This window comes from Notolabrus celidotus, chromosome 13 (genome assembly GCF_009762535.1).
Source record: "Notolabrus celidotus isolate fNotCel1 chromosome 13, fNotCel1.pri, whole genome shotgun sequence".
In the NCBI taxonomy this organism is placed as follows: Eukaryota; Metazoa; Chordata; class Actinopteri; order Labriformes; family Labridae; genus Notolabrus; species Notolabrus celidotus.
This window is the reverse complement of record NC_048284.1, coordinates 27,349,349-27,377,013: the sequence shown is the minus strand read 5'-3', so window position 1 is coordinate 27,377,013 and position 27,665 is coordinate 27,349,349. Positions and strand designations below refer to the sequence as shown.

The 27,665-nt window shown below is 43.2% G+C and overlaps 2 protein-coding genes across 6 annotated transcripts in view; one reads left to right on the top strand and one right to left on the bottom strand.

Moving 5' to 3' along the window:
- The window catches only part of cdc42bpab (CDC42 binding protein kinase alpha (DMPK-like) b), a 90,287-nt gene extending 86,953 nt beyond the window's left edge, over positions 1-3,334 (top strand). For 2 of the 4 annotated variants that reach the window (XM_034698939.1, XM_034698940.1), the window contains one exon: positions 93-2,959. In XM_034698939.1, coding sequence (XP_034554830.1) covers positions 93-224 — 132 coding nt within the window. In that variant the 3' untranslated portion in view covers positions 225-2,959. Of the gene's footprint in view, positions 1-92 lie in introns of all 4 variants that reach the window. The other 2 variants (XM_034698938.1, XM_034698941.1) reach the window with 2 other exon arrangements.
- On the bottom strand, positions 3,333-26,478 carry fzd3a (frizzled class receptor 3a). Of its 2 annotated transcripts, none has more exons than XM_034698942.1 (9): positions 26,342-26,478; positions 24,815-25,369; positions 12,061-12,257; positions 11,153-11,615; positions 10,748-11,047; positions 10,225-10,476; positions 6,513-6,661; positions 5,751-6,008; positions 3,333-5,663 (listed from the first exon to the last, which is right to left on the bottom strand). In XM_034698942.1, exons 2-9 carry the CDS (start codon positions 25,013-25,015, stop codon positions 5,405-5,407), a joined length of 2,079 nt encoding a protein of 692 aa, XP_034554833.1. In that variant the 5' UTR covers positions 25,016-25,369; positions 26,342-26,478; the 3' UTR covers positions 3,333-5,404. The 2 variants fall into 2 exon arrangements, with proteins under 2 accessions (XP_034554833.1, XP_034554834.1); XM_034698943.1 differs by having other exon boundaries at positions 5,405-5,663; positions 5,751-6,005; positions 26,342-26,465.
- Between the last annotated feature and the right edge of the window lie 1,187 nt (positions 26,479-27,665).

Below are 27,665 nucleotides of genomic sequence, written 5' to 3'. Positions count from 1 at the left end.
AGCGTTCCTGGCTTTGAATCACATCACTCTCACACACGCCTTCAGCTGCTCCTTACATCATCTAATTATCTCCTCCTCCTCTCCTCCTTCAGGACTCGGACTCTCCCCGGCACTCCACAGCCTCCAACAGCTCCACCTTCAGCAGCCCTCCCAGCCCGGCCTCCCCACACAAGACCAAGTCCCTGTCCCTGGAGAGCACAGACCGAATGGGCTGGGACACATGAGCCTCCGCCGGCCTCTCACCCGTACCAACCCCGCCCATCCAACCACCTCCCGACAGCACAGGACTCCACAAACCCTTCCCTTCCTCCCCCACCGCAGCCTCTTACACGCCCTCTGAACGCCCTTACCCCCCACCCCCCCCCTCACTGCCCAGAGAACTGCACCTCCTGATGAACATGTGTATCATTTTACAACCTCACTTTGTCTCATCCTCCTACAAGACGAGGCAGGAACACTACAAACACAGCCTGTCTCCTCATCGAGGGAACCTGAGGGGAATGTTGTCCAGATTTAGTGGTAGTGTACGTGTGGGGGGCTAATGTTCGAGGGTGCGAGTGTGTGTGAATGTGTGTTTGAGTGAGACTGTATGTGCCTGCCAGCGTGTGTATGCATGAGTTTTCAGTGAGGGCATCTGATATAGGAATAAAAAGCTCCCGGTTCTTCAGCAGAAACATCAGGCTTCACTGACACGACTCTGTCCACGACCCCCCCGTCAAGATTCATTCAGAGACTCCGACACCTCACCATGCAAGAAAAACAGAGGATGATTAGAGAGAGATGATTTGTACTTGTACATAGGACCCTTTGGGTTTTAGGGGGACGATATTTTAATTTATTTATCATTCTTAGACGAGGAAAGGGAGGCTCGCTTCATGGCCTAAATCAGACAGGGGGGGTTTCAACCCCTCCTCTCCTCCTTCAGTCGTTTCTCTTCGGGTGCTGCAAAATCAGAAAATGAAAAAAAAGAAAAGTGAGAGAAAGAGGAGTTTATCTTTTTCTTTTGCTCGTGATGCAAAGTGCAGAGACTTCATAACATGTTTTATTTTGACCGTCAGCGAACGGCTATAGACAGCGACATCATCACCACAGCTACTCTCTCCCTCATTGGTCCAGTGTGAGTGACATCATCACGTGTCATCCAGTATAGTGTAACGTCCCACTTTGCTGTACAACCAAACCGACGGACTCACAGGTTCCCATCACTGTACATACGTTCAAAGTAGAGAGTAATATATGATAAGACATGGGGAAGAAAAGGATCCTCTGACTTGACTTTTCCTTTGTGTTTGTTTTCAGAGTGATTTGGAGTTGTATTCACACAAAAGCCATTTTAAACCACTTTTCAGTTTCCTTTTTTTTACTGATCGGTTTTAGATTTGTTTGTTTTATATTTGATGTATGACACATTGAGTGGTTTTGCTTTTATTTTTTCCTCCCACTCTGTTTGCTTTGGAGTGAAGAGACCTCATGTATGGATCGACACTACTGCCCAAACTGTAGAGTGAACACGTCACACATTTATCCACACGCACGATGAGGAGGTGTTTTTTCAGCAGATGCCTTTTGCTCCTCCTGAGACCGTGAGAGGCGAAGCGGCTCTGATCATTTAATCCACATTTAACCTGTGTGTTCCTGAATTGGCTGTGGTTACCTGAACGGAAAGAGAAGTCCTTCCACTGCGCTCGATTTAACCAAAAAAACGGAGAAGAAGAGGGAGACGTAGGGACGTAGTTTTTTCTTTCTGACAGACTTCTGTAAACTCTGAAGGAGGTTTGGTCCTTCTAATCAATACAAAGTGATATTTGTAAAAGCTCTTGATTAAAAAAAACACTATGATGAGAATGTAAACACTTAAAAGCTGCCAGAAAGTCAGCACTTGGTATTCTTATCTTGATGAACTGCATTTAAAACGACCTCAGTGTGATCCATTATTTTTCTTCCACATGAACAGGACTGGATGTCTAATCCCCCTTCCAGGCAGGTTTCTTGTTTGGCTGCATGTTAATCTTACTGTGTGGCAGCTCATGGCTGCAGAGCGGGACATTCAAAGCCAAAAACCAGTTACCTCTGTTCATTTAGCTCAGTTTACACACAGATCTAAAAGCATTTAAGGATAGGAGTCGGTGACGGGGCAGAACGAGGTAAAACTGTAAGGGAACAATATGCACAAAGCTGTAATCTGTTCTGATGTGAAACACTAACTATACTATGGTATTACGTGTAAGACGTACACACATGCTGTACTCTGGTGCAGGTCTTTAAGGCGTCTCCTCTGTAGGATGAAGGCGTCGAGTACAGAACGGCGTCCCAAGTCAGAAGTCTCCTTTTTGTTTGAAGGGAAACAAGAATATTGTTGGTAGTCATTCCTGCAGATTTCCCTGATGAAATATAGCAAAGCGACGTTGAGCGGCCCATTCCAAGTATTTTTTAGTATTCCATTTTATATAAAGAGAGAGGGAGAGGGCTGGAGAGCCACAGTGAAGCTCAATGGTTTTATTCCAAACACCTCTGAGGATCTTTTAAGCTCGTGAGTCTCCTTCGTTCCTGCTGGAGTTTATCTGTAGAATGTATTAGGTGGTGGGGAGAGGGACTGTCTTAGCCAGGTGTTTTATTATTGGCCAATATTGTACAGAAAAGCTGATCCCAGACCCCCCGGTTTTAGGACAGGGGAAGAGAAACTCAGGAAATGTCAGAACCAATGATTTATTTTCCTTTAGACGGTTGTACGTGTTTTTGTTTGACGGATGGATGGCTGGAGTGAGTGAGGGACAGAGGGGAATCAGGCTGTAGTGTACAGTAGATGAGAGCCAGGTGGGGACAGTAGAAGAAGAAGAGGTTGCGGGAACAGAAGATGTAAAAAGATGAAATGATTCTGGGGTGAAAGGTGACCTGTGCTTGGAAGGCTGAGGTGCCACAGTGGAAACATTAAAGAGGAGGAAAATCTCAAACATTCAAACGCCTTTGCATTTCAGTGAGGTCTTATCTACAGTACCTTCTATATTATTTTGCTCTTTCATATCATATTACACTTTGGTTTTTTTTCTAGGATTGCTTTGTAATAATTTGTACAGTTTTGCATGTTATAGATGTAATCATTTTGTTTTTCGGTTTGTTGTTTTATTGCTCCTTTTTGAACGGTTTGGGCGTTTTACTGAGGATAACCCACTACAGGTGATGTAGATTCTTTTTTGCACAAAAAAATATTTAAGGTGTAAGGTCAAAACAAAAAAAATTATGTATGGAACTGGCTGCCACACTTATGTGGAGAACTCATTATATTAACCTGACTCCGATGTATTTCAATAAAGCGGAGGGCTGTTACAAATACAAACCAGTGTGTGTTTTTATTTTACTTAAAAAACTTTATTACAAATCGACAAAGAAGTTCAAACTTTACATCTATACACAAGTTCATTCTGCACTAGAGGGAACGCTGCGCTAACATTTTACATACGCTATACAAATAAGGACACATTTTAAACAGGACAAACTACTCCCACTAATGTAAGTGTGCTGCTTTCTATGAAACTGATCACGTGTGTTCAGACAGAGAGAAGCAACTGTCACCTCGCATGCAAATTCAGCCCTGCTGTTTGACTACTCTCCAAAACAGCCAGCACACTGACTGTTCATTAGCTGTGTGTGTGTCTGTGTGTGTGTGTAAAATAGTGATATGACTGTTTATAAAGCGCTCTCTCTAGTCTGACCACTCAAAGCGCTTTCATATACACTACCAGTCAAAAGTTTGGAGACACCTTCTCATTCAAGGGTTTGTATTTATGTTAATTATTTTCAACACTGTAGATCAAAACTATGAAAGAACATATATGGAATTATTTAATGAACAAAAAGTGTTAAACAAAGCAGAATATGTTTTATATTTTAGATTCTGTAAAGTAGCCCCCTTTTTCCTTCATGACAGCTTTGAACACTCTTGGTATTCTCTCAGTCTGCTTCATGAAGTGGTCTCTTTTTTGGAATGAACACGTGAGCCTTGTCAAGAGTTCATTTTTAATGTGTTCTTAATGTGTTTGAGACCATCAGTTGTGTTGTTCAGAGGTAGGGTTAGCACACAATGGATAGCCCTATTTGACTACTGTTGTAATCCAGATTATGGCAAAACCAGATTATTTCATAGTTTTGATGTCTTCAGTATTAATCTACAATGTAGAAAATAATTAAAATAAATGAAAACATTGAATGAGAAGGTGTATCCAAACTTTTGACTGGTAGTAAACATGTCACATTCACTTATTCACACCACTCACACACTGATGGCAGAGGCTGCTGTGTAAAGCACCATCAGATGTAACTCATGTCATCCACACACCCCTGACAGAGCCACTTGGGGCAGTTTGGGGTTAAAAGTCATGACAAAGGTCACTTCGGCATGTGGACAGTGGGACCCGGGATCAATCCCTCCACTTTCTAATTGAGAGACGGCCTTCTCTACCACTGCGCCACAGCCACCCCCTGTATGTGTGTGTTCATAACCCCTTACGTGTTTTATATCACGTGTTTCCTCACACTCGTGTCTTTTCGTTGCCTTGAAGTGAAATCACAGTGTCTGTTAATACTCTGAACTTTCCATCTGAACACAGTCATAAGGCAGGAGTTTGGATTCAGCTGTTGTTCTAGTATTTCAGCCCTTTCATTCTAGCTCACCACATTCCTCTAATTTCCTCCTCTAATGATGTACATTAGCACACTGACGCAGTGAAGTCCATCAGTATTAACAAACAGCTTTAAAAAGACAAGGCTAGTGTTCAGTCTTACACCTCATGTGACCTCTGATCTTAAGTCTGACATTTGGAGTTGAAATGTTTTTATAAATAAAGGGTTTGATGCTGGTTGAGTAAAAGTACCTAAGACATTTTGAAAATAATGGAGGTGTGACTGATAAAAAAAGACCCTGCCTCCTCTCTCCACAGTGCTGAGAGGTTCAGACTGGAATGAAGGATTGTAAAGTCTGACATCCGTGGTTCAGATCCTGTTCAGAGTCTTTTATACAAACAAACACAGCACAAGCAAACAGTTCAGTGCAGTCTGTCAGCATTGGTCACATTTTCTTCTTGATGTAGGTCCTCTCAATCCAGTGAACCAGGCCAAAGTCTCTTGAGCTTCAGTTTTTGGGACCAGCTCAGGTTGAAGCTGAGAGGACTTTGAAAGGCGTCCGTCCAAACTCCGTCCTCTTCATTTGGCTGCTTGAGCCTGGTTCTTGTCTCTTGGTCAGCACACCAGAGCACTTTGATGCTCCCAAAGTCAACATAAGTGGATGATCCACACACAGTGTTTGCTACTCTTAACTCTGTCCATCCTCCTCGGGCTCCTCACACATTCTTTCCCTTCATCCTCAGAAGTCTCCTGAAAGAGAAGATCACTCTGTGATTACAGTTTGTGTTCAGGCCGTAGCTCCGTCCTCCTCCAGAACCCGGTGAATCCCGTTCCCGTGGCCGCCCAGAATGGCTTGGGTGGTGATACTGAGGTCTCTGACACTGCTGTGCCGCGACTGGCTCTCCAGCCGCTGGGTGGAGCCGTGCCGTGATAGGCTGTCCAGGCGGTTGGTGCTGCAGTGTCTGGACTGTGATTGGTCATTGAGGCGAGGCATGCTCCCGTAGGGCAGCCGGTCGTCTAAGGCTCGGAAACTGGAGGCTGTGTACCTGATGACGAAAAGAAGAACATGGATGTGAGGAGGTGGACTTCCTGTAGAGTCCTGGAGAGCAAAGAGTGCACAGAGAAAGACCCACCTGCCGTCTCGGGAACGCTTCAGGCTGCCATGGTAGCTGCTCATCTTGGAGCGTGCACTGCGGACAGACCCTGCGCGGCTGGTGCTGGCACTGGGCGGCTCATCCAACATGGCCAGGTGTGTAGATGAGGCATGGGTGGAGGTCCCCTGGGTGGACGTGCCGCGTGACTTCCTCACGATGGGGGTGTTGGGGTCCCTGAGCAGCAGCTGGGCGAAGTCAGGCTCCTGCAGCACCTGTCGGCTCTCGTTGACCATCCTGCTGCAGCGGGGGAGGGAGGAGCACGGAGCGGAGGAGCAGGAGAGAGAGGAGTTGGGGGGAGGCAGAGAGGGCAGGGAGAGTCGTAGGAGGGTGGGGAGGGAGAGAGGGAAGGCGGCGGGGTGGTGGCAGTGGTAGAAGAGGATGGAGGAGTGTGTGGAGCAGGCGGTGGGAGAGGGGGTTAATGCTCTGAGTTTGGATGGGAGGGGGATGAGCGTAGAGAAAAAATCTTGCAAAATCTTTAACTTCTGTCAAAAGTGTCACATTTTATCTCTCACCATCAGTAAGTGTTCCGAAGATTAAATGTTTATGTTACGGTTGTTTTGTCCTTCACAACAGTCGGAGCTGAGTCTAAGTAATCATGACAAACTGTTTGATACTTTACTAATTAAATACTTAGCATCAGAGGCTAAAAATATCACATTAAGAAGATGTGTCATGTCATCAGAGAGTGCAGCTCCACAGACATTAAGACATGAACAGCGTCAGTGTGTGTGGAGGACATACTCTTTGCGTCTCTTGCCGTGGAAGAAACTGGCCCACTCGAAGCACGTCTTCTTGCTGCCCACCCAGAACACAGAGGGGATCCCCACGATCAGCATCATTAGGTACTTCAACAGGAACACCACCAGGTCTGGACGGCTGGTACGCTCCACCTGAAGGAAACACACAGAACATGGTCACTGGGATGTAAAGAGTTGTGTGTGTGTTTGATTTGATTCTGCAGGAGGAGAGGAAATAGATGAAGTACTGAAGCTTTGTGGCTGATACACCCACATCCCTTCGATCCTGAGTATCTACAAGGCAGGAAGCTTGCTCAGGGAGGAGGGTGGATCACAATGATGCAAAGTAAAAAACTGTTTCATCTTTTCCCTCATTGAGACGAGCACAGAAACACTTGATACGCTTTTAAATATCAGAGAAGGAAGACAACACTGAGGAAAAACTGCTCTGTCATTATGTCAACAGCAGCATTCAACAGACTAATTAAAGTTGTGTGTGTGTGTGTGTGTGTGTGTGTGTGTGTGTGTCTACATCATCACTGACAGCTTTGCTCTAGGTGTCAACAGCACAGCAGCCGACACACGGTCAACAGGATCCGACTCAGCAGCTGATTGTTGTATTCGCTTTTCATCTGCTTTATGTCAGCGAGGATAAAAATACAATTCCAGTCATTAACTGGACACAAAAAAACCCCACATCTCCACTGAGCTGCTTCTCCCCCGTGAGTCAGAGTGAGGTCATTTCATCCTGCAGATGTTTAGGAGACAACAGAGCAGCAGGACTCTGTGCAGAGTCACTGCACCGCTGCTCTCTGTCGTAGCAACAGCGTTACAGCTGGCACTCACTGAACCACGGAAATACTATCCTGCTCTCTTCCTCTCTTCCTCTACACACACACACGCACACACACACACATACATACTCGTGCACTCACGTAGTCACACACAGATGCAGTCATGATGGCCTCATTATGAGTGGGCCGGACAGACCCGGAGGCTCAGCAATCCGCAGATACACTCGTTACAGCGGAGAGATGAGAGATGAGATGACTTCAGCCAACATGCTGGCTGCTGGCTGTGTGTCAGAAGTTCTGCTGCTCGCTCACAGCAGCTTCAAGCTCCACTGATGAACTCAGAATAGCTGTAGTAGCCTACAACTAGCTTTAAGACTGTAAACATTGGACATCGCTTGTTCTTTTGAGTGCTCTCATGTGGATTTAGTCCTTCTCTGTGTGTGTGTGTGTGTGTGTGTGTGTGTGTGTGTGTGTGTGTGTGTGTGTGTGTGTGTGTGTGTGTGTGTGTGTGTGTGTGTGTGTGTCTTTCTGTGCTGTGGAGATGAAGGGTCGAGCATCTCTCAGAAGCTGCTCAGCAGAGTCTGAGCCTGAGGGAAAGCTCTTAAGATAAATATAGTACGGCACTTTAAGTCAATACTGAGCATCAACACATAGCTTTGACTAAGTGTGTGTACTCTGTGTGTGTATGTACTCTGTGTCTGTGTGTACTCTGTGTGTGTGTGTGTGTGTGTGTGTGTGTGTGTGTGTGTGTGTGTGTGTGTGTGTGTGTGTGTGTGTGTGTGTGTGTTTGTGTGTGTGTGTGTGTGTGTGTGTCCTTGGTGATGGGGGTGAGATGGACTCTGTGTGATTTTACTCGGTGTATGATAGCAGCAGAGTGCTCAGCTGTGCAGCACATGAAGCTTGTTTGCAGTTGTAGATCTGCTGTAACTCTGATGCTGTGCAGCTTGACCCCACTGACCCACACTCTGCAGCAGAAACACACACAAACACACACAGGAATACACACACAGGATTAATACACTGCTCTCTTACACAATGCAGTGTTTACGGGACAGATTAAGAGCACAACTGTGGTCTTAATTCAGCGCTTTCACTTCTCATTGCTTCTCTTCCTGCAGAGCATCATCAAAACAGAGGTGTTTCAGTGATTTCTGCTTCCAGTTACTGACTGATGCAGGTCATTTCTACACATACATGGAGTGTAGATGGTGTTAAAGTGTGAACAAGAGCAGTTAGCCAAAGTTAGAAATCCAGAAGACGTTATTAACTGAAGTTTGTTGGTGTTCAGGAGCATGGACAACACACAAATAGGGTGCAACACTCTGCAACACTGCACATCTACAGCCCCCCTGTTCACAATCAAGCTATTCTTCTAGCACACAAGGTAGGAGTGGATACACAAAGGAACGCTCACACAGGAGGTGATACCTGGCTCGGAGGAACAGAGAACACTTGAGAGTAATCTGAATTATTAACGGCTCCATAGATGAGACTCACACTGTGTGCTGCTGCAGGCTGCTGCAGAGCTGCTGGAAACACCCGCGCTTGATTGTCTCATTAATGACCACTGTGTGAGTGAGAGCATGCATGTTGTGTTTCAGTGAACGGTATCTGGTCTGAACTCTCATGATCTCGGTGTGCTGCTCTCTGATGTCTCTGTGTGTAAACACATCTGGTAGTTATCTGTACGTTCACAGATGTTTTCTCCTCCTCAAGCTTCCTCACAAAAAATGCTGTTGTACATTTAATGTTTGTGGACGTAAACTGAATAAACGCAGAGATGTTTGAAGCTGCAATAAGAATCTCCAGCTGTCTACATGCAGGTTAATGTTGTGTTGTTTCTGATGATTACACACACATGAACATCCAGCGGACAGGTGTGATGAGTGAAAAGATGACATCATGTCATATCATGAGATCTAAAAGCTGTGCTTAGTTAAAAAATTGGGTGAAAAATGATGCCACATTTTAAAAAGCAGAGAATTTAACTTTATTCTACATCCACACAGTTTAAAACAACACATCTTATTTATTTGTATCTATTTGTTTTTTATTTTTCTACTCAGTTTTAGTGCATTTATTTTATCTTTAACTTTTATCCTTACTCTTTTTCATGTATTTATTTGAACTTTTTCAATTCTTATTGTTATTTTGATGCTTTCATTTATTTTTAATAACATATTTTATTGTTGTTGGTGTGCATTAATCTCTGCTTCAAAATCCATCTTGTGTTTTTTAATATGTAGTATGTTTTGTCAAGGGCTGCACGGTGGTGCAGAGTGTAGCTCTGCTGCCTCACAGCAAGAAGGTTCCTGGCATGCATGGGTTCTCTCCGGGTACTCCGGCTGCACAGTCCAAAAACATGCTCTCCAGATTAATTGCTCACTCTAAATTACCCGTAGGTGTGAGTGTGTGTGTGAATGGTTGTCTTTCTTTCCATGTTTGCCCTGTGATAGGTTGGCGACCTGTCCAGGGTGTACGCTGCCTTCTGCCCAATGTCAACTGGGATAGACTCCAGCCCCCGTGATTCAGTCAGGGTTGGATGTTTTTCAATATTTTATTTCAGTTTTTTTTCTTGTATTCAATCACTGTAAAGCTCTTTGAATTGCTTTTATAAATAAAGCTTCACTGATTGATTGATTGATTGATTGATTGATTGATTGATTGATTGATTGATTGATTGATTGATTGATTGATTGATTGATTGATTGATTGATTGACAGCAGACAGAGAAGCAGCCAATCTAAGCTACTGCAAACATGTAACAGCAAAACCAAAAATTGCCTTAATTTAGAACTTAAAACCTGTCTGTTTGGGTCTTAATCTGAAATCTTTTCAGGCAGAGGAACCAAATCACATAATAGTATATATTTGTTCAACACTGTGCAGCTCTTTTAGCACTGTTCAGTGAGGTGTGTTTACCTGGTAAGGACAGGGGATGTGGTAATCTCTACACTTCTCCTGGACCCAGGTGGTCTCCCAGATGGCTCTGTAGCTGTTCTCATAAAGGTAACAGCCCAGGACAGTGATCAAAGGGACCAGGTAGAGCACAGAGAACACAGCGATACGGATCATGAACTTCACCAGCTTCTCCTGGTTCTCCTTTTCCAGAGGGATCTCCATGCGGACCCTGTTCAGTGCTGCGATGCCGGCCAGGAGCAGCGCCACACCGACCTAGGAAAAGAGGGATGAGGGATCAGGGTTACTGTCTTGCACAACAGCTCAGATGGTAAAAAATGTCTAAGTTGTATCTGTTAGCACTCTGATACTAGATACTCTTGACTGATTTTAAGAAACTACAACCTCTATCACAAAAAAAGCAAATAATAATGAATCAAATTTCAAAAATGCTCTTATGAAAGTTAAACTCAAAGTTTTGAGGCCTCAATACAAAGAAATATTGCATGCTCATGTAGCATCTCAAGTGCACAGTAGTCTATCTCACCACAACATCGAGTCCCAGTGGAGCCAGCAGGAACCATCGCAGGGCGGTGATGTTGTACAGCCCCACAAAGCAGACCCCGCTCATGCTGTCCCCCTCGATCTTGTTCATGGCCAGAAGGGTGACCGTCAGGACTCCAGGGATACCCCAGGCACAAGCGTGGAACAGGAGGGCCTTCTTCTCTATAGCCTCGCTGCCCCACTTGGGAACAGCAGCCAGGAACCAGGTGATGGTCAGGATGACCCACCAGACACTGCCAGCCAGCGTGAAGAAATACAGCACCATGAAGAGGAGGGTGCAGGCCTGAGACAGAGAGTGGAGGCAGAGATGGTGGATCAATACAAATACAGACAGTTAAAAGAAAACAGTATAAATGTAAAGGTTCGTGTCCAGTAAAGAGTGTCGGACCTTGTTGTGCGAGCCTTGTGTCACAGTTGAAGCTCTAAACTTTCCAGGACTTGCTGCATTACATGAAACTCTGTCCTCCAACAGGAAACCGAGGAAGAACACCAGAGACACCATCATGTAGCACACAGCGTAGAATATGATCGGACGCTCAGGATAGCGGAAGCGTGATACGTCGATGAGGAAAGTTAGGAAGGTGAAGAGGGTGGCCGACAGACAGACGATGGACACCACCCCGATGAAGTATCGGGCAAACATCAGCTCCTCCCTCGTGAAGTACATGTTAGGACAGGGAGGTGAGCAGTCTTTGACCCCCATGAAGGAGTACCCCAGCTCAGGGTCGATCTTGAGCTCTCTTGGACACCAGAAGCCGTAGTCTCGCTGCACAGAGGCAGGGGAGTCAGTGGTGTCTGAGACCGGCTGCAGATCTACGCGACGGGGGTAGGGCTCGTCACAGTCTGGGAACCTGGGAGAGAGAGAAGAGGAGCTCAGGGTTATTTCAGCTGTCAAGACTTTAAGAACAAGTTACATCACTGCCAACCGGCTACAAGAGCATTCCTGAAAAATAATTAAGACTGATGAATTCATGTTTCTACCTCGCAGGCAGCTGCTGGTAACACGTAACAGGATTAAAGAACAAATCAGACCTGCAGAGACTTGACTCATAATCTATCCTCATGATCATTTAAGGTTTGATTTTCAAAGTAACTTCATCACTGCACTGTTTTTAAGCTGAAAACAACTTTTATGTAAATCCTGAGGGTATTTTTCTCTTCTTTATCAACCAGTTTTTAAATGCATCAGTCTTGCTGCTGCCCTCCACTGCTCTCACTAAAGAGGGGCTCTGTTCATTGGTGCAGCAGGAGGTCAACTGAATCCATGAGAGGAAGAGTTATTGCTGTTGTCCCAACCTGTTGCAGTCCATCTCCTGCGGCCAGCTGACACCAAACATGTCCATTAGTTTGTAGCAGTCGCTCTTGGCCTGCAGACACAGGCGGCGGCAGGGCAGAGTCATCCGGCCGTACTCTGTACACACCGGGACATAGAGCGCACACAAGAACGTCCTGAGCTCAGGAGAGCACTGCAGGTTCACCATGGGATGGAAGGGCTGCAGGTGGAGACACACAGAGAGACATTTAAGTGGATTTAGACAGAGAAGGCAGGATAATAACACGTTTGTTTGTGACTGTCAGTTTGTAACGGAGGACTACGAGGGCCCAAGAGGGGCACAATGAGATCAGTGGAGCATGTCTCTGACCGTTTCTGGAGATGAGTCCATAAAAACAACTCTGGCCTCTTTCCCAATAATCCCCTCTCCCCCCCATGATTTGAAACTCCCCCCTTCCGCCGGCTCCTCGCTCCTTCTTCACTCCAACCTCCAGACAGGACCGCCACAAGCAGGACAACCCCCATTCCTCTTTGTGTTGCAGGCAAGACCATGCTGTGACTGACTGACACACTGCAGCAACATGCAAACACACTCACATAAACGCATCAGCCAAAGAACCACAGGAGTATATTATTAACACCCACATACAGCACAATAATGCTTTCACTCTTATAAACCGAGCCAGGAGGCGTTGTGAGTGCAGGAAGCGTCTGTGGGGCATGTTGTTAATATGCTAATTATTTGCAGGGACAAGAGTGAGAGAGAGGAAGAGAGAGAGAGAGAGAGTGTGTGTGTGTGTGTGTGTGTGTGTGTGTGTGTGTGTGTGTGTGTGTGTGTGTGTGTGTGTGTGTGTGTGTGTGTGTGTGTGTGTGTGTGTGTGTGTGAAACACATATCTCTGAGTCCAGGAGCCCATGGTTACATGTTTCTACAGCATGCATTTGCATACACCTCTGTGCTAGTGTGTGCTACAGAAAGGCCTCAAGCCACACCCTGCTAAGTCAGACACATGCCACCCGCCTCCTCCTGAAATTTAAAGACAGAGGTCTGTATGACAGACAGGGACAGAGAGGGGGAGGGGAGGGGGGAGGACAAGCAGGGGGCAGTTTGTCTCTGAGGGGGGAGGAAATGAAAGCGGACGAGTCACTGAGTGTAAGAGTTTGCTCTGCACCTTCAGCATAAATAACAAATATCCTTCACAAGCTGCTTCTCTGACACCAAAAAGAGGCGGGGCTTAGGACAGCTATCACAGAGCGGGTGATATAAAGCATATGATGCTCAGGCTATATGGACCACTGGGTCTGATTTATTTTTGGGGGTCAGATGAAGCAAAAAAACACAACAGATCCAAGCCACATGTCAAGAAGTCTTAAGATATCAGACTCCTCAGGCTGTCTTTGGGACTTTTTCTGGATCAGAAGTCCCTCCAGAGAACCACATATACAGGATTTCCCCTGATCTTCTCAGCTGTGAGCCACTTTAACTGCTTCCAATCATTAACAGCATCCACCACATGTCTACAGCATCCGTATTTATCCTTTTTCTGACAGCATGTTCGATGTCTTTATAGCTAAAAGGAGCCACATCCCACATCTTCTGTCATCGTCTTATTCATTGGACAATGGGGACAAAAAGCTTTGAGCGTGATCATGCTCTGACTGATCAGGGATGATTGTGTGATGACAAAGGTTAATGTTCACATATGAAACTGATGACGTGCGAATCATATGCACTCTGAAATCAAGAGATCTAATAAGGGTGCTCACACACCAGTCATAACTGAGATCAATCGAGCGGTGGATGGAGTAATCTGTGTACGAATGGAGGCATCACGTTTCACTGAGCATCGATGTACTGTGACAGCATAACACAAGCAATCGTAGAGGGATATTAGGGAGTGATCTTTGGAGCATAAACACAAGTGCTTAGACGGTGATCTGTCCTTAAATGGAGCTATTACTGAAAGTGTATGAGATGAGTCACTCTTTACTGTTGAACGTCTTCAAACAGTACAGACAGACAAACCTTTAAGTCCTGAAGTCCTCACATTGAGGACTGTCAAATTCAACCAAGAGTCAAAAATTTTATGCTTGAGCTTATCATATCATTTACCAATTCACCTCTCATGCTAACTTAAAATGCTGCAAGAAACAATCATTTTCCTTATTTAGGATTCTTTTTAATACTTAAAGAAAAGAAGAAAAAAATAAGTAAAATGTTAGAAGAAATATCCAAAATCTGAGTTGAGACATTCAATGACGTTCCTATCTGTTAGATTAACAGTCTGAAACCCCAAAATATGCAGTTTAAGATCAGTGAGCAAATAAATAATCAGCCTATCGTCAATTTGGAAGCTAGAAATTTATCATTTTTGTTGCAAGGAATTCAGATGCTCAAGTTTTTTCTGGTCATTTTCTTGTCTCCTTTAAATGTATACGTATTCATTATAGCTGTATACTCTACTCTATATATTGTATCGATGCATCACTTTATTAATTCCTTTGTAACTACTATATTTTCTTGTACAATCTTCACTCTGCAGCATTCACTTCACCACATCATTATGGTACATGCTGTGTGTTCTTTTAGCAACCTGATGCAATTTTCTTTGTGCAATAACTTCTCTACTCATAAGTAAGAAGTGTACATACGTAGTGTTCATATACTATATTTTATTTTTTTCCTTTAATACTATTTTATCTCTGTCCTTTGTTGTGAACTGATAGAACATTCATTCAGAACAATCATTTCCCTGTATATAAAGTATATCTAAACGTATCTTCTTCACTCTTAACAGAAAGTTTGACGGTTTAAAAATGATTAGAAAAACAAGTTGAGCTGAACAGTAATGAAAGTTAAAGACAGGCAAACTGAAAAACAAACAATAAAAACGTTGAGCTTAGTGTGAGCAGTGAGTCAGAGAACACCTGAAGCCACACAGAGAGCCGGACTTCAAAGAGCAGCTCCCACACAGCACGGTGGACTGTGATTGACACAGCTGTTGTCAGCAGGATGCTGAGAGTTCACAGCAATTATGAGAGCATTAAAGGATCTGATTGATTTAATACTAGAGAAAACAAAACTCACAAACCCGTCGAGTCCTGTTCAAATGAAGTATTTCATCACAGCCTGAACAAGGTCAGAGACTCAGAGAGGAAGGAAACATGAGTTTGTTCTTTATCAGTCTTTGGGGGAAACTAAATCCTGAATGTGACACCCTCCTGTCAGTCCTGGGAACTAGGTGCTACTGTGCTGCTGATCCTGCGTGTGACTCCCTGCTCTGAGTGCCAGCGTGCAGTCCTGTGACATCTATTATTTCATCAGTGGTGCCCTGTCACTGTTGGTTAACCACAAAGACATGAGCTAATGCAGCTAAAGTGAGCTAGCATCCTCGCCCTCCCTCTCCGTCGTGGTTCCCGGAGGCCTCTGATATGCTCCATAGAACACAATGTTCTACACTTTACTGTACCACACACTGAGAGGCTGAGGGGACGCTTCAATACATTTATAGGTTACACGCAGTCATGATCTACTTGGGGAAACCTCCGCCTCTCTTCGTATTCATCCCTCATCCTTTTATTCATGCTTCCTATTTCCCTATTTTTACGCTCCTCTATCCTCCACCTTTCTCCTCCTGTTCGTACCCCTCCTCCACCTCTTCAGTATCTCCACTCAGCCGTTTTATTACAGTCAACCCATCATGTGAGCCGCAGTGAGAAGGGCTGAGCTCGTGGTGGATGGGACATATGGCTGGTTGCAGTTTATCCAACAGCACCTCACACCACCACACTTAGGCCCAGTGCAGCCCCGGCTCTCTGCAGGGATTTCATGTTAATGGCTACACTGGAAAACAGCTGGTGAGCCCTGGGTCTCGTGAATGGACAGAGGTTTGTCATGGAGCTTTTCAGCCCAGAGCCGGCCTTGTAAGGAAAATCAGGCGTGTAATACACGATCCTGTTGGACGGTGCAGGTCTGCATGAGGGGGGTGCTATGCTAATGTAATTTCAGCTCCTCTCCTGCTGCTCATCATTACACATTCATGGGAGTTAGTTAGGGGATTTTTTATCTCTTGAAATGAGGAATAATATGCCAATGAGGAAAAAGAGCACTCACACTCACAACATGTCAGTCAGAGGAGCAGGGGATTCTGGGACTTCATGAAGACCAACAAACGACTTAAAACAGGAGATATGTGTGTGGGCTGTAGGCTGCTGTGGTTTGCAGCTCTTTGCAATAACTTGTGTAGAACAGTTCTATGTATGGATGTCTTGAAATCCAATTTGTAATACAAAACAATACAGTTTCATATGATCTGAATAACTCCACTTTTAATTCTCTTACATAATAAATAACCTGAGATATGGGCGAGACGAAACAGAGGGAATACCAGCCACAAGGCCCGGGTCTGACCCTTGATTTGCCTGTAGATAATTCTCCTGATCAACACACAGACAGGTCCTGTCACAGTGGATTATTTTCAGTATTATGTCATCATGGCGAGAAGTTGTCTAGATTGATTTCAAAAGGTGTATTATACTTTCAAAGAAAAAATAGATTAAAACAGCACATGACATTTCCATTCCTGTCATGTCTGATATTTTTAGTGGCTCATGCGGAGTATGATCGACACCTTGACTACATTTTGAAGTCCATGTCATAATAATCATTAATAATAAAAAATAAATTTTTAACCTTAAATTTATTTGTAGTTGTATTTCACAGCAGGCTTCATTCTTGGAAGAATAGCAAATGTTGCTAATGGATCTGTGTCTCAGTAATTCAAGAGGAAGGGAGCCATAAAGCCCTAAAGCAGGACCTTTAAACTGAATCAGCTAAATGGAATTCATTTTAATAATCTCTTCTGTTCTTATTTACCTTGCGACACGTCCAAATGTCTGTAAAAAAAAACCCTCTCTTTTCTGCAACAAGGCTTGTTTATTGTAAATACTAACATTCATTAGGTTGGATTCTTTAACTGTTTAACATCTCTGATTCATTCCTAAACATCAGCGGAGCTCTGAGAGTATTATCGTGTAGTGTCCTGCTGACTGTCTTTTGACATCCTTTAATTTAAAACTTGTTTTTTGTTTTATGTAGGTAACTGAAGGACTACAGATGCAATTTTAATCTGCTAATTCCAGCATATTTACATACTGTTGAAATGTTGATTAATGTGCATTGTCCTAATAAAATATATTCCAATCAAATTAAATTGAATAAAGGGTCAACTCTGGCTTCTATTTCAAACTGAAAAAGAGACAAAAAAATATTTTTTAAGGGTAATAGATCATATAAGTATGAGGTTTGAAAAGGTGGACTGATGTTCGTTTATTTAAAATTTAATTCTGCATATTTCTGAATATATTTGGCTGAAAAAACCCCTCTAGTCTTCAAATCTTCAGCCTTTAGAGAATAAAACAGAAGTCAGCCGTGACCTCAGATTCACCCCTCAGCACTTCTGAGATTATCCAGCTTGTTTTGAATCAGATGAAGACCGTCCTCTCTTAAATATTAATTCAGCCTGGTCCAGTGAGGAGCATCAGAGGGGGCCTGTATGAACTTCTCTAATGCTACAGCGATTACTTTTTAATTATGGCTCTCGGTCAGCTGCTCTGATGCTCTGACTGATGAATTGCTGACAAAGAAGCCCAATGTGGCTCACTGCTCTGCGTTATTTGCTCTTCTATAAATACCTCCCAGTCACCTCTCTTCCCATTATCCCCCCCCTCTCCCTCCTCCAGCCCCTCTTTCTCCTGCATTTTCTCCCCCCTTTCTCCTCCTTTCTCCTCTGATGCCACTCCAATTCTCCAAATTTTCAAGCTCAGCACCATGGCGACGAGTGATGCATCACCAGGGAGGAGTTGGAGGAGGAGGAGGAGGAGGAGGAGGAAGAGGGAGGAGAGCAGGGTTCGAGGAGGTCAGGGTGCGGGGCGGAGGGGACCACCTCCCGGGAGGCAAAAAAAAAGCTCTGCTTCTTTTGTTAACAGCACAATTGGGACCGTTTCCTGGGCAACTGGTGAGCCCTGTGTGGGGGGAGGGAGAGGACAAAAGAGGTGAGGAGGGGGGGAGGAGGGGAGCGGGTAAGAGAGTGGGTGAGAGAGTGGGGGAGAGAGGGAGGAGGGATGGGTCAACCGAGTCAGCCGTGTCATTCACCGCCAAGAAATGTTTGAAAACCTTGGGCTTTGACAATGTGTAATGTCCGCGTACACACACTCACACACTCACACACTCAAACACTCACACACACACCCAACAGGAAGGTTGTTGTGGACCAGCGACTCGCTCTCTGGATGTGCTCCTCTTTCAGTCCACTGCCAATAAACACGCTGTTGGACATTAAATAAAACAAGAGGCTCTTTTATAGTCTGGGTCACGCTGGGTAAGAATTATCAGACCATGTTGTGTATGTGTGTGTGTGTGTGTGTGTGTGTGTGTGTGTGCGTGCGTGCGTGCGTGCGTGCGTGCGTGCGTGCGTGCGTGCGTGCGTGCGTGCGTGCGTGCGTGTGTGTGTGTGTGTGTGTTTGCTTAGCTGAGATACATCTTTACTAGCTCACATAATAGGCATGGTTTACTTTTTAGTTCATTGCAGCAGGTTTTAACACACTTACAGCCATCAGAGAGCTTTATCAGCATCTTCTAGAACACACACACACACACACACACACACACACACACACACACACACACACACACACATACACTCTCACACACACACACACACACACACACACACACACACACACACACACACACACACACACACACACACACACACACCTCTCTTTTGCAAACCTATTCACACAGCCTGGGTGGAGTATCTGGGTTATCCTCCACAGCAGCTGTAACATGACACAGTTTATCTGAAAGCGTTGTAAACCTGAGACAGGAGGCCGAGTTAACGGCCTGAAAGGAAAGGAAACGAGTGGAAGTGGGAGAGAGCAGATTGAGAACAGCGCATTGATTAGTCTTTGTGTCACTGCTGTGAGAAACTAAAAAAAACAAACCAGACTAACAACATTGGAGGTTGACCTTGTGCCTGCACAGAAGAACCTGGTCTCTGAATTCTACCAGGGAAACAAAACATGAGATGTTGGATGTCTGCTTTGCTGGCTTGTCTTTGGCTTCATGTAAACAAACTCTGGGATCAATCTGTGATCATTAACATCCTGGGTTGTCTCAGACACTCACTCGACCCATCTGTCTTCATGAGAGTCACGTTTAGCTTCATGCTCCATGCAGATTTTTTTTTCTCTATTACATTTAAAATGTATATTTTTTTTCCCTTTTTTTGATAGGACAGCTGGAGAGTGACAGGAAACTTGGGGAGCAGAGAGCGGGGGAAGACATGCAGCAAATGGTCATGGCAGTGAGTTGCACTGGCGACCTCTGCGACAATGACTATAGCCTCTGCATATGGGGCGCGCATGGACCGCTAGGACATCGGCACCCCTCTTTTACATTTTTTAAACCATAATCTTATCATTTGATTTACAGATGTAGTATTTTCATCAGGCTGTGTGAATAGAGTGAATTTTTGCCAATAGTCTGGTTTGTGGTGCCTTTCTTTTTCTTTGTTGAGCAACAAAATTACAAACTGTGATGTGAACTTCACTGACAATATTCCTCAACTTAAACACTGAAGACATCTGAAAGGAGACGTCAATAAAGCACACAGCCACATTTAAAGAAAGAGTCCTGATATCTAACCGTGTATCATCAGTGAGCTCTGGACCTTACAGTATTAGTTCTGGATGATTCATACCTCTCTCATTGATACACTCTGATGATATCCCACTGCAGCTACAGTAGAGTTAGGATCCATCACTAAAGAAGAGGATTTTCACCACTCTTTTTTGTCTTTCTGTAATGCCGGTCAAATCGGCCACGCTCCCACTTATCTTACGTTCATGTGGCACAGTATCATTGTGGCACAGAAATAGCCGATTCCCAGCCCCGAGGCTGCTGCCCCACTTCAGCTGCGAGGTCATTCAGCGGTCAGCGATGACTGTCTGAGTGAGGATAAACACCCAAACACAGAATCCTGCTTTGAGAAATCGCCTTACTTCTTTTGTTTCTTTACACAGATGTAAAGTGTCTTCTGTGTTTAAGCAATGAAGAATTTTCATTATTTTCTGAATCCAGACAGCACAAATATTCACGTGTCACCACGGCAAAGCTTTGATTCAATGCGGTTATCTGTTTGTTTTACATCATAGTTTCACAAATATTTTTCATACAGCTCATAAGTTAAAGCAACTTAAAGTTTAAAGTGATTCCAAGGCTTATTTCGCCCCCTTTCTCCAGAACTTTAAACCTTAAAGCGACCTTCAGAAGCGAGACGGAGAGAAAGAAATCCAGCAAGACACCACTTCAGGGGGTTTAGACAAAAACGGCAAACACGGCAGGCGTTGGTTCTCGTCCAAGTCCCCGTTTCTCCACGGTGCAGGGCATTCATCATCATTATCATGCCTATTCAGAGAACCTAATTCCCTTTAAAATCATCTGTCAATTCTCATTTGGCTGCTCTCAACATCTTTTAGGCTTTGAATTCTCCCATGAACTGGATCTGGGGCGAGTTATCAGGACAACAAGAGCCAAACAGAGGCGTTGTCTGTGTTATTTGGAACCTATTGGGTTTCCATGTGTGTTATAAACCCAACAAGCAGTTCTGCGGGGCTAAAAGAGACTTAACTGTGGATGCATGACCAATCAAAGTGAACACCGTCTAACCCAGAAGTGCCTCTGTCTGTTCACTTCAACCCACACACTAAGATCAGGGGTAGAAAGCTAACCTGTTCACACAACACAGAGCTGGCAGTGAGAAAACTATCAACAAAATCACATCCTTAAATCTGAATTATTCTCTTAAAATAATCTATAAACGTCGCTCTGTGTGAATCTGAAATAAGAACCTCACAGCGGGTCTAAAGCCGGAGCATGTGAGGGAATAATCTAGACATGGCTGCAGTGTCGGAGCATCTTTCCTAAACACGAGTGCAGCTGTGTTGTGAAGTGATGCTGCGAGCTCCCTCAGTCGGGCAGGGCACGTTCAGAGGTTACATAACCCTGGATTTTCATGCCACACAGCTCCTCCCGCCCTCCATTACTCCCACTCCCTCTCTCTCTCAGTCTGAGTACAGAAGTGGAGCAGGCACAGATGGTCAGCGCGGCTCCTCACTTTGACATCATCACTGTGCGAGGCTGGGCCGGGCCGGGCAGGGTGGGGTTGGGTGGGGTTGGTGGGTGTTGAAGGGTAAAAGTGATAGAGGCAGTGGAGCCAAAGAGAACATAATGCTGAGATAAATATAGATGGATGGACAGATTCTCTTACACTCAGCAGGAAGGAGGGAAGGAGGGAAGGAAGGGGGGTCTGATCTCATGTTTTGGTGCAGTTTGGCCAGTAATTACTCGATAGATTGAGCTTCCCGGAGGATCAGCCTATATAAAGGATGGGATTAAGTTAACGAGGTGATGCATCTGCTCCGTGATTGTGTTTAAATGCCTAACTGGACGTTTCAAAGAGGATAACACAGCCACAACAGTCTGATGCTGTGGCTGCTGAACGTATAGATAATCTGAAGGGTAGAAAACGATAAAAACACGGACTAAACACGAGAATCCGATCCTTAATCCATCAGCTGAACCAAACTGAGAGAGCCAACAGTTTGGTTTCCTAACTACCAGGCTGAGTTGACGAGCCGCTCAAAAGCCTGTTATGTAAAATGGCTCTGGTGTACAACAAATGAAGTGAAGAGTCCCTACATGTTGGGGTAAATCGCTTCGTCTGTCAACAAGCCAGACGTGCTGCCAGCAACCATTTTAGGACAACACGCCCAGTTCAATCAGAGGCGTTTAATAATGCACTGTGCTCACGGCCCCCAGGGACCAGGAGAGGAGAACTTCATCTCTGCTTAATGTGGTGGAGATACTCCCTTTCCCCCAAGCTACAGGAATTAAAGCAGGGTACACTTTATATCACTAACTCTCAGCACACACACGGTTAGCCTCAGTGAGAACTATCCAGACTACTGATGTCCTTACTTCACTAATAACCTTGGTCCAGACCTGACATTACAGACATGTCCGTTGTCCTCAGATGTGTGTCAGTTTCACTTTAGCTCAGTCACAATAATGTTAGTCTAAACAGACAAAGGACAGTGTGAGAGGACTTAAGGAAAATTCGTAGGAAAGGCGGGAGGAGGAAAATATCTCTGCAAAAAAAATCTATAGAACTTAAAATCTTTGTTACTACGACACAACGTCAGAGTGGGAACTGCCAATCCTATGAAACAATAACCTCCTAACAAGAACATGTTGATATGAAATGATCACAAAAAATACAAGGGCCGAAAGACTGCTTAGCTTTCAACTTGTGTTAGCCCAAAATATCCACGCTGAAGATTTGACCAGATCGAATAGTTTAAAGGGACATTAAGCGGGCTGACTTTTGCCCTTTTTAGTGCCCAAAATATCAAATCACTTCTCTTAAAGATATTTATCATATTATTATCAAAATAATACATTTGCGGGCGGCTATTGGCCTAGCGGTTTGGGCGCACCCCATGTCAGCAAATGCAGGTAAAGCTAGGTCTCTCTTTAGCTGTCTCATCTGATATTAATCAAAAATATAACTTGAAAAAAATAACAATAAGTAATAATGTAATAGTAACTGATAGGACTTATATGGTGCTTTTCTGGGTACTCAAAGACGCTTTACATAAAGGGAGAAAAATGAAAATAGAAAATAAATAAAACAGAACAAAGACAGAGGTGAGGAGGGAGTAGAGATTATGTGTTGTTTGCTTTTTTGAACAGGAAGGTCTTGAGGTGGAGTGCCAGACCTATGTGTCACAAATAAGTGACATTTGTTCCGGTGTAAAACAATTACTATAGGTTGTTGCTCATTTTTGTGTGTTATTGAAAAGAAATGGGGAAATTAGTCCGCTCAGGTTAATATTTAGCAGACATTTCAATTTGTATAAAATATATTTTAGTTAGAATCAGTTTGAGGTTGAAAATAAATCAATATTTAATACTAAAGAATACATTTGAAAATGATCTTACATCCAAATGTAGCGTTTTGAAATGTTGATTTTTAACAAACAGTTAAAGAAGTCACATTTATTCTGCAAATATAAAAGAAACTTGCAAAATGAGTTGTAGATTTTTTTTTCTAATTTTCACACTTAAACTGACCAGTGTTGAAATAATTCACTTCATTATTTTTCTATGCACACATATTATATTAGTTACCAGTTTCAGCTGTAGAATAATTATGATCAGTGGAAAGATGCAGGAAACAAGAGAAGAGACAGTAAATATAATATCATATTTCTGTAAAAATCTCCAGAGCGGGATTTCAGAAGACTGGATAACATTTTGTGGAGAAGTTTATAGTTATTTATTTAGCTTTTAAGCAAAATTCTGATTGAAAAATGTCTCTACATAGAAATGATCTGAAGAGTTTCCGCCTTTTTCTTGACACAACTTAAATGTAACATCATGTTCCTTTAAATGTTGCACATTTCAATTTTACAAATGACTATGATCAGGAAAAAGTTAAATTTGCTTTTAAATTTTACACATATCAGACATTAACTACCTTCAGCGTTGCTAAGCTCTTTACGCACTCAGCGATGTTTTGCACGTATCTTACTCTGCGTCAGGTTGGTTCCAGGCAGGAGTGACTGCGCTCACACCGTCACACCATCATACACACACACACGCTGTTCAGGCTGAGAATCCTTAACCAAAAGATCCAAGAAGCTACCTCCACTGTAACATCATTCAAAAGTACCATTTGTTGCCCTTTAACAGTTCTCTTTGTTTTCAGACTTGTGTCCAATGTGAGTTAATCAATGATCATGCACCACCAAACCACCAAAACAGTATGAACCACTCTGCAGGAACAAAGCGAGGAAGAGCGGAGCATCAGAGAGCGGTGGCCGTTCAGCTAGATTTAAGAAAACTGCTTCTGGACAATCCACATTTTCAGTGTAAGACTTAAATAAGTGAGATTTATTTCCACACACATCAGAGACTGCAGAAGCTTCAGTTATTTAAAAACACTAAAAAAATTCAAACATGGCTCAAAGCAAACCAAGTATATGATCACTGATTCAATCCAAAGGTCTGTCTGGATGTTGTTTTTATGTGTTAGTTTGCTAATTTATGTAATCTTTAATTGTTTTATTGTGATGTATGTCTCTTTAAATCTTCCTGCCTATAGACAACAGACGTAAACACAGCCATAAAGCTAACTGCCTGACAGTTGTGTTGTGCAGGACTCTTGTCAAATAAACCAAACTTAGCTAACACACTAAATCTGTATTTCAAATTGTTTATAAAGTGTAGAATCAATGAAGCTTTTGTAATAATTATTATTTTGAGTTATATTTCTTATAAAACATTTACACATTAGTTATCTTAGCAGTAGTGTATAAATTTAAATTAATTTGAGAAAATAAGGATACAATTATATCCTCATTTTTATGCTTGTTGATCTAAGGTACTTTACTTTTACTAAACAACTGTGGTGATTCACAAATCTTTTATAAGTACATGGGTGTAAATGATTTATTACTATCTTTCTGTGTCACTGCTTTCACCCTGATGACAGAGAGGAAACACTTAAAGCAGAACCACAGTATTAGTGTTGATAACCAGCCTTTAACTCAGTAAATCATGAAATCTACTTCATGTTCTTATTTCTGATTATTAGTGAGCCCTATAAAATGAAATCTGTGCATGTCTGTCACATGGCGGCGGTGTACTGTACCTCCATAGCCAGTGCGGCAGTCTGCTGGTCGTAATGGTTCAGTACGTTGGGCATGAAGGTGGAGTTGTAGGACAGCCCCTGGCACATGCGCAGGGTGATAGGCTCGCAGGTGAACAGGCTGTGGCTTCCTGCAGCTGCATCCATGGGAATGGCAACACACACCGTCAGCATGGACACCGACAGCACCCAGAGGAGATCCATGATTGGTCCGTACAGCAGGAGAGAGAGGAAAGACTCGGGGAAGAGAGGTTGATCCCTGTTAGCTTTCAGCTCTTTCACCAGGAAAGAGAAATGACCGGGTTTGAGGAGTGTAGCCTCTCCTCTTCAGCTCACAGAGGGATGGTTTGGGCCCTGCAGCGTAATCCAGCACAGCCATGGCTGAATCTGGCTGCATCCATCATCTCAGCATCGGTAGTGTGTCACAGGACCCCCATCACCTGAGAGACTCTGTAGTCCTTTAGACGCTGCTAAACCAAACGACTAAAACCCCTCCTTTCACCACAGAGACGACGCTTTGGAAATAGGGATGACTACAGCCGATGGAGATGATGTGATCTAAAAAAAAAGAGCACAACATTTTAAATATACATTTGATGGAGTCACAGTGGTATGGTTTTAAAGCACTGACTCAAAGCAGGTTTTTTTTTTTAGTAAAATCAAACAAAAGAAAGATAAATATGTTATAATAAAAAAGAAGAAAAAGAAGGAGAGTATGTTGTAATAAAATCACAAAAAAGGCTGACTGTAAAGGGTTGACACGTGGTTTTTAGATCACTATACGTGGTGACCCAGATGCTATAATATTTACATTAACAGTATTAATTAGTGACAAGTCCATCCTGCTGACTGAAAATAACAGAGAACATTGGTTTACGTTAAATATCAATATAATTACCATATCCTGACACTAACATCTATTCAATTTGTATTTGTTGTACTTAATTTAATAGTATAAAATTTGTGCTATGGTATCTCTGCTTTAAACAGCATTATTTTAATCTTATAACTAGAGTTCAGAGGCAGTGAAAGCAATTGTCTTCATATAATTCAGTATTTTTTAATGTGATATTTGTGTGAATGTACACACCCATAACAACATGTCCATTCATTAACACGCAGAACACTTTATCCACCTGCAGTACTCAAAGATATCCAGCTTCATGTAGATGAGTATGCTGCAGAGTGAGTGCTTCCTTTAACATTTACCTGTGCGTCAGTAATAACGGGCTCCTCCTAGAAACCACTCCACACATTAATTGCTCCTCATGCATGAGCGTGCTTACACTAACATAACGTGCACGTCCGTCTCTGTCTGTAACATCACCTTTAAATGAAGAGCTTCAATAAAACAGACAGAAATGTCAACCAGCGGAGACAAAAGATGATAGTTAAATGACGGTAACCGGGGCAGCAGCCTTCCCGGTGTTTCGTTCTCCTGCAGACGAGCCGGGCGGTACCGGAGACGGTTTTTAAAGAGACTCAGTCCGGTGATAAATGTTATAGCGGGTAAATTTAAAGCAATGTTACCTGAATGTTGTCCCGTTTTCAAGTGTAGCACCGGGGTCTCCGCCGCTCCTCGAGTTGTAACAATGACTGAATGTCCCTCCACCAGCAGCACCCTCCTCCCGGCTCCTCCTGTCCTCCTCCTCTGTCCTCCTCCCCGCGTCTGTCCCCCCTCTCTCCTAGAATCAAGCGCACTGCTTTACTAATGGCTTCCGGTGAATACTGTCAAAATAAAAGCCCCATTTACGAACGCATTAAACCAAGTAATATGGTAAACAGTATTTCGTGTTTGCAGGCAAAGCCCGATATGAGGAAAAATATACGCTATGCTCTAACAAAAAAGTGCGATAAATAAACAATTATTAAAGACATTATATCTGTGTCTATGGTCATTTTTGGGCTTATATACAGTGGCGTGTCCAGAGGGGTGGCTAAGGGTGGCACTGGCACCCTTTGAAATCCAATTGGCCACCCCAGGGGCCACCCCCAAATCCTAAACCATGATTGGCTGTTTGCCTTGTCAGAGGTGGGGTTACTGTTGGAATCTATAATTTGGGATGAGTTTAAAGGCTGACAGTAAATTTCTTTATTAGTGCCCTCAAATGTGGCTTTGAAAAAACATCTGTTGTAAGTCCTTAAAGAATCAAGCTTAGACGATTTATGCCACTTTATCATGTTTTTTTTTTTAGTCAAAGGGAATATAACAACTGTTTAATACTTTAAAAAATGTAGGTTGAGAAGTCAGAAAGGGTAAATGTTATTTATTTGTAAGTGCACTGGCCACCCCTGCCTATCTGACAGCCTCAGTTCGGCCATCCCGGTCAAAAAGTTCTGGACAATCAGATAAGAAGCTTTGGAAAATTACCAAAAATTTAAAATTAAATTATATATATATACAGTATATATAAATATATATATATATATATATATATATATATATATATATATGTATGTATATATATATATATATTTGTTGGGGGATTCATGCCAAGTCTGCTCTAATTTGTAACCAATGTTTTACTTTCTTTTCACCTGCATATGGCAATAATTCAAAATTTTGTTTTTAGATAACTTGGCATAAGTCTTTGCAAGTCAAAACATTAATATTGATTACACTAGCTGGTCTTTCAATGTAAAACAAGTCATTGTAAATTAAACAATAGAAAAATCTTAAGCTTGAGGTATTTCCCATAGATAAATAAACCAATTTGAATTCAAGTACTTTAAGAATATTTGATTAGGATTTCTTACAATAATGTTCTACTTCAACTGGAATCCCACTGATTAAAAATATGAATGACCACTGCGTGTTGTAATATATAGCCTATATATTTTCGGTGTGTGTTTC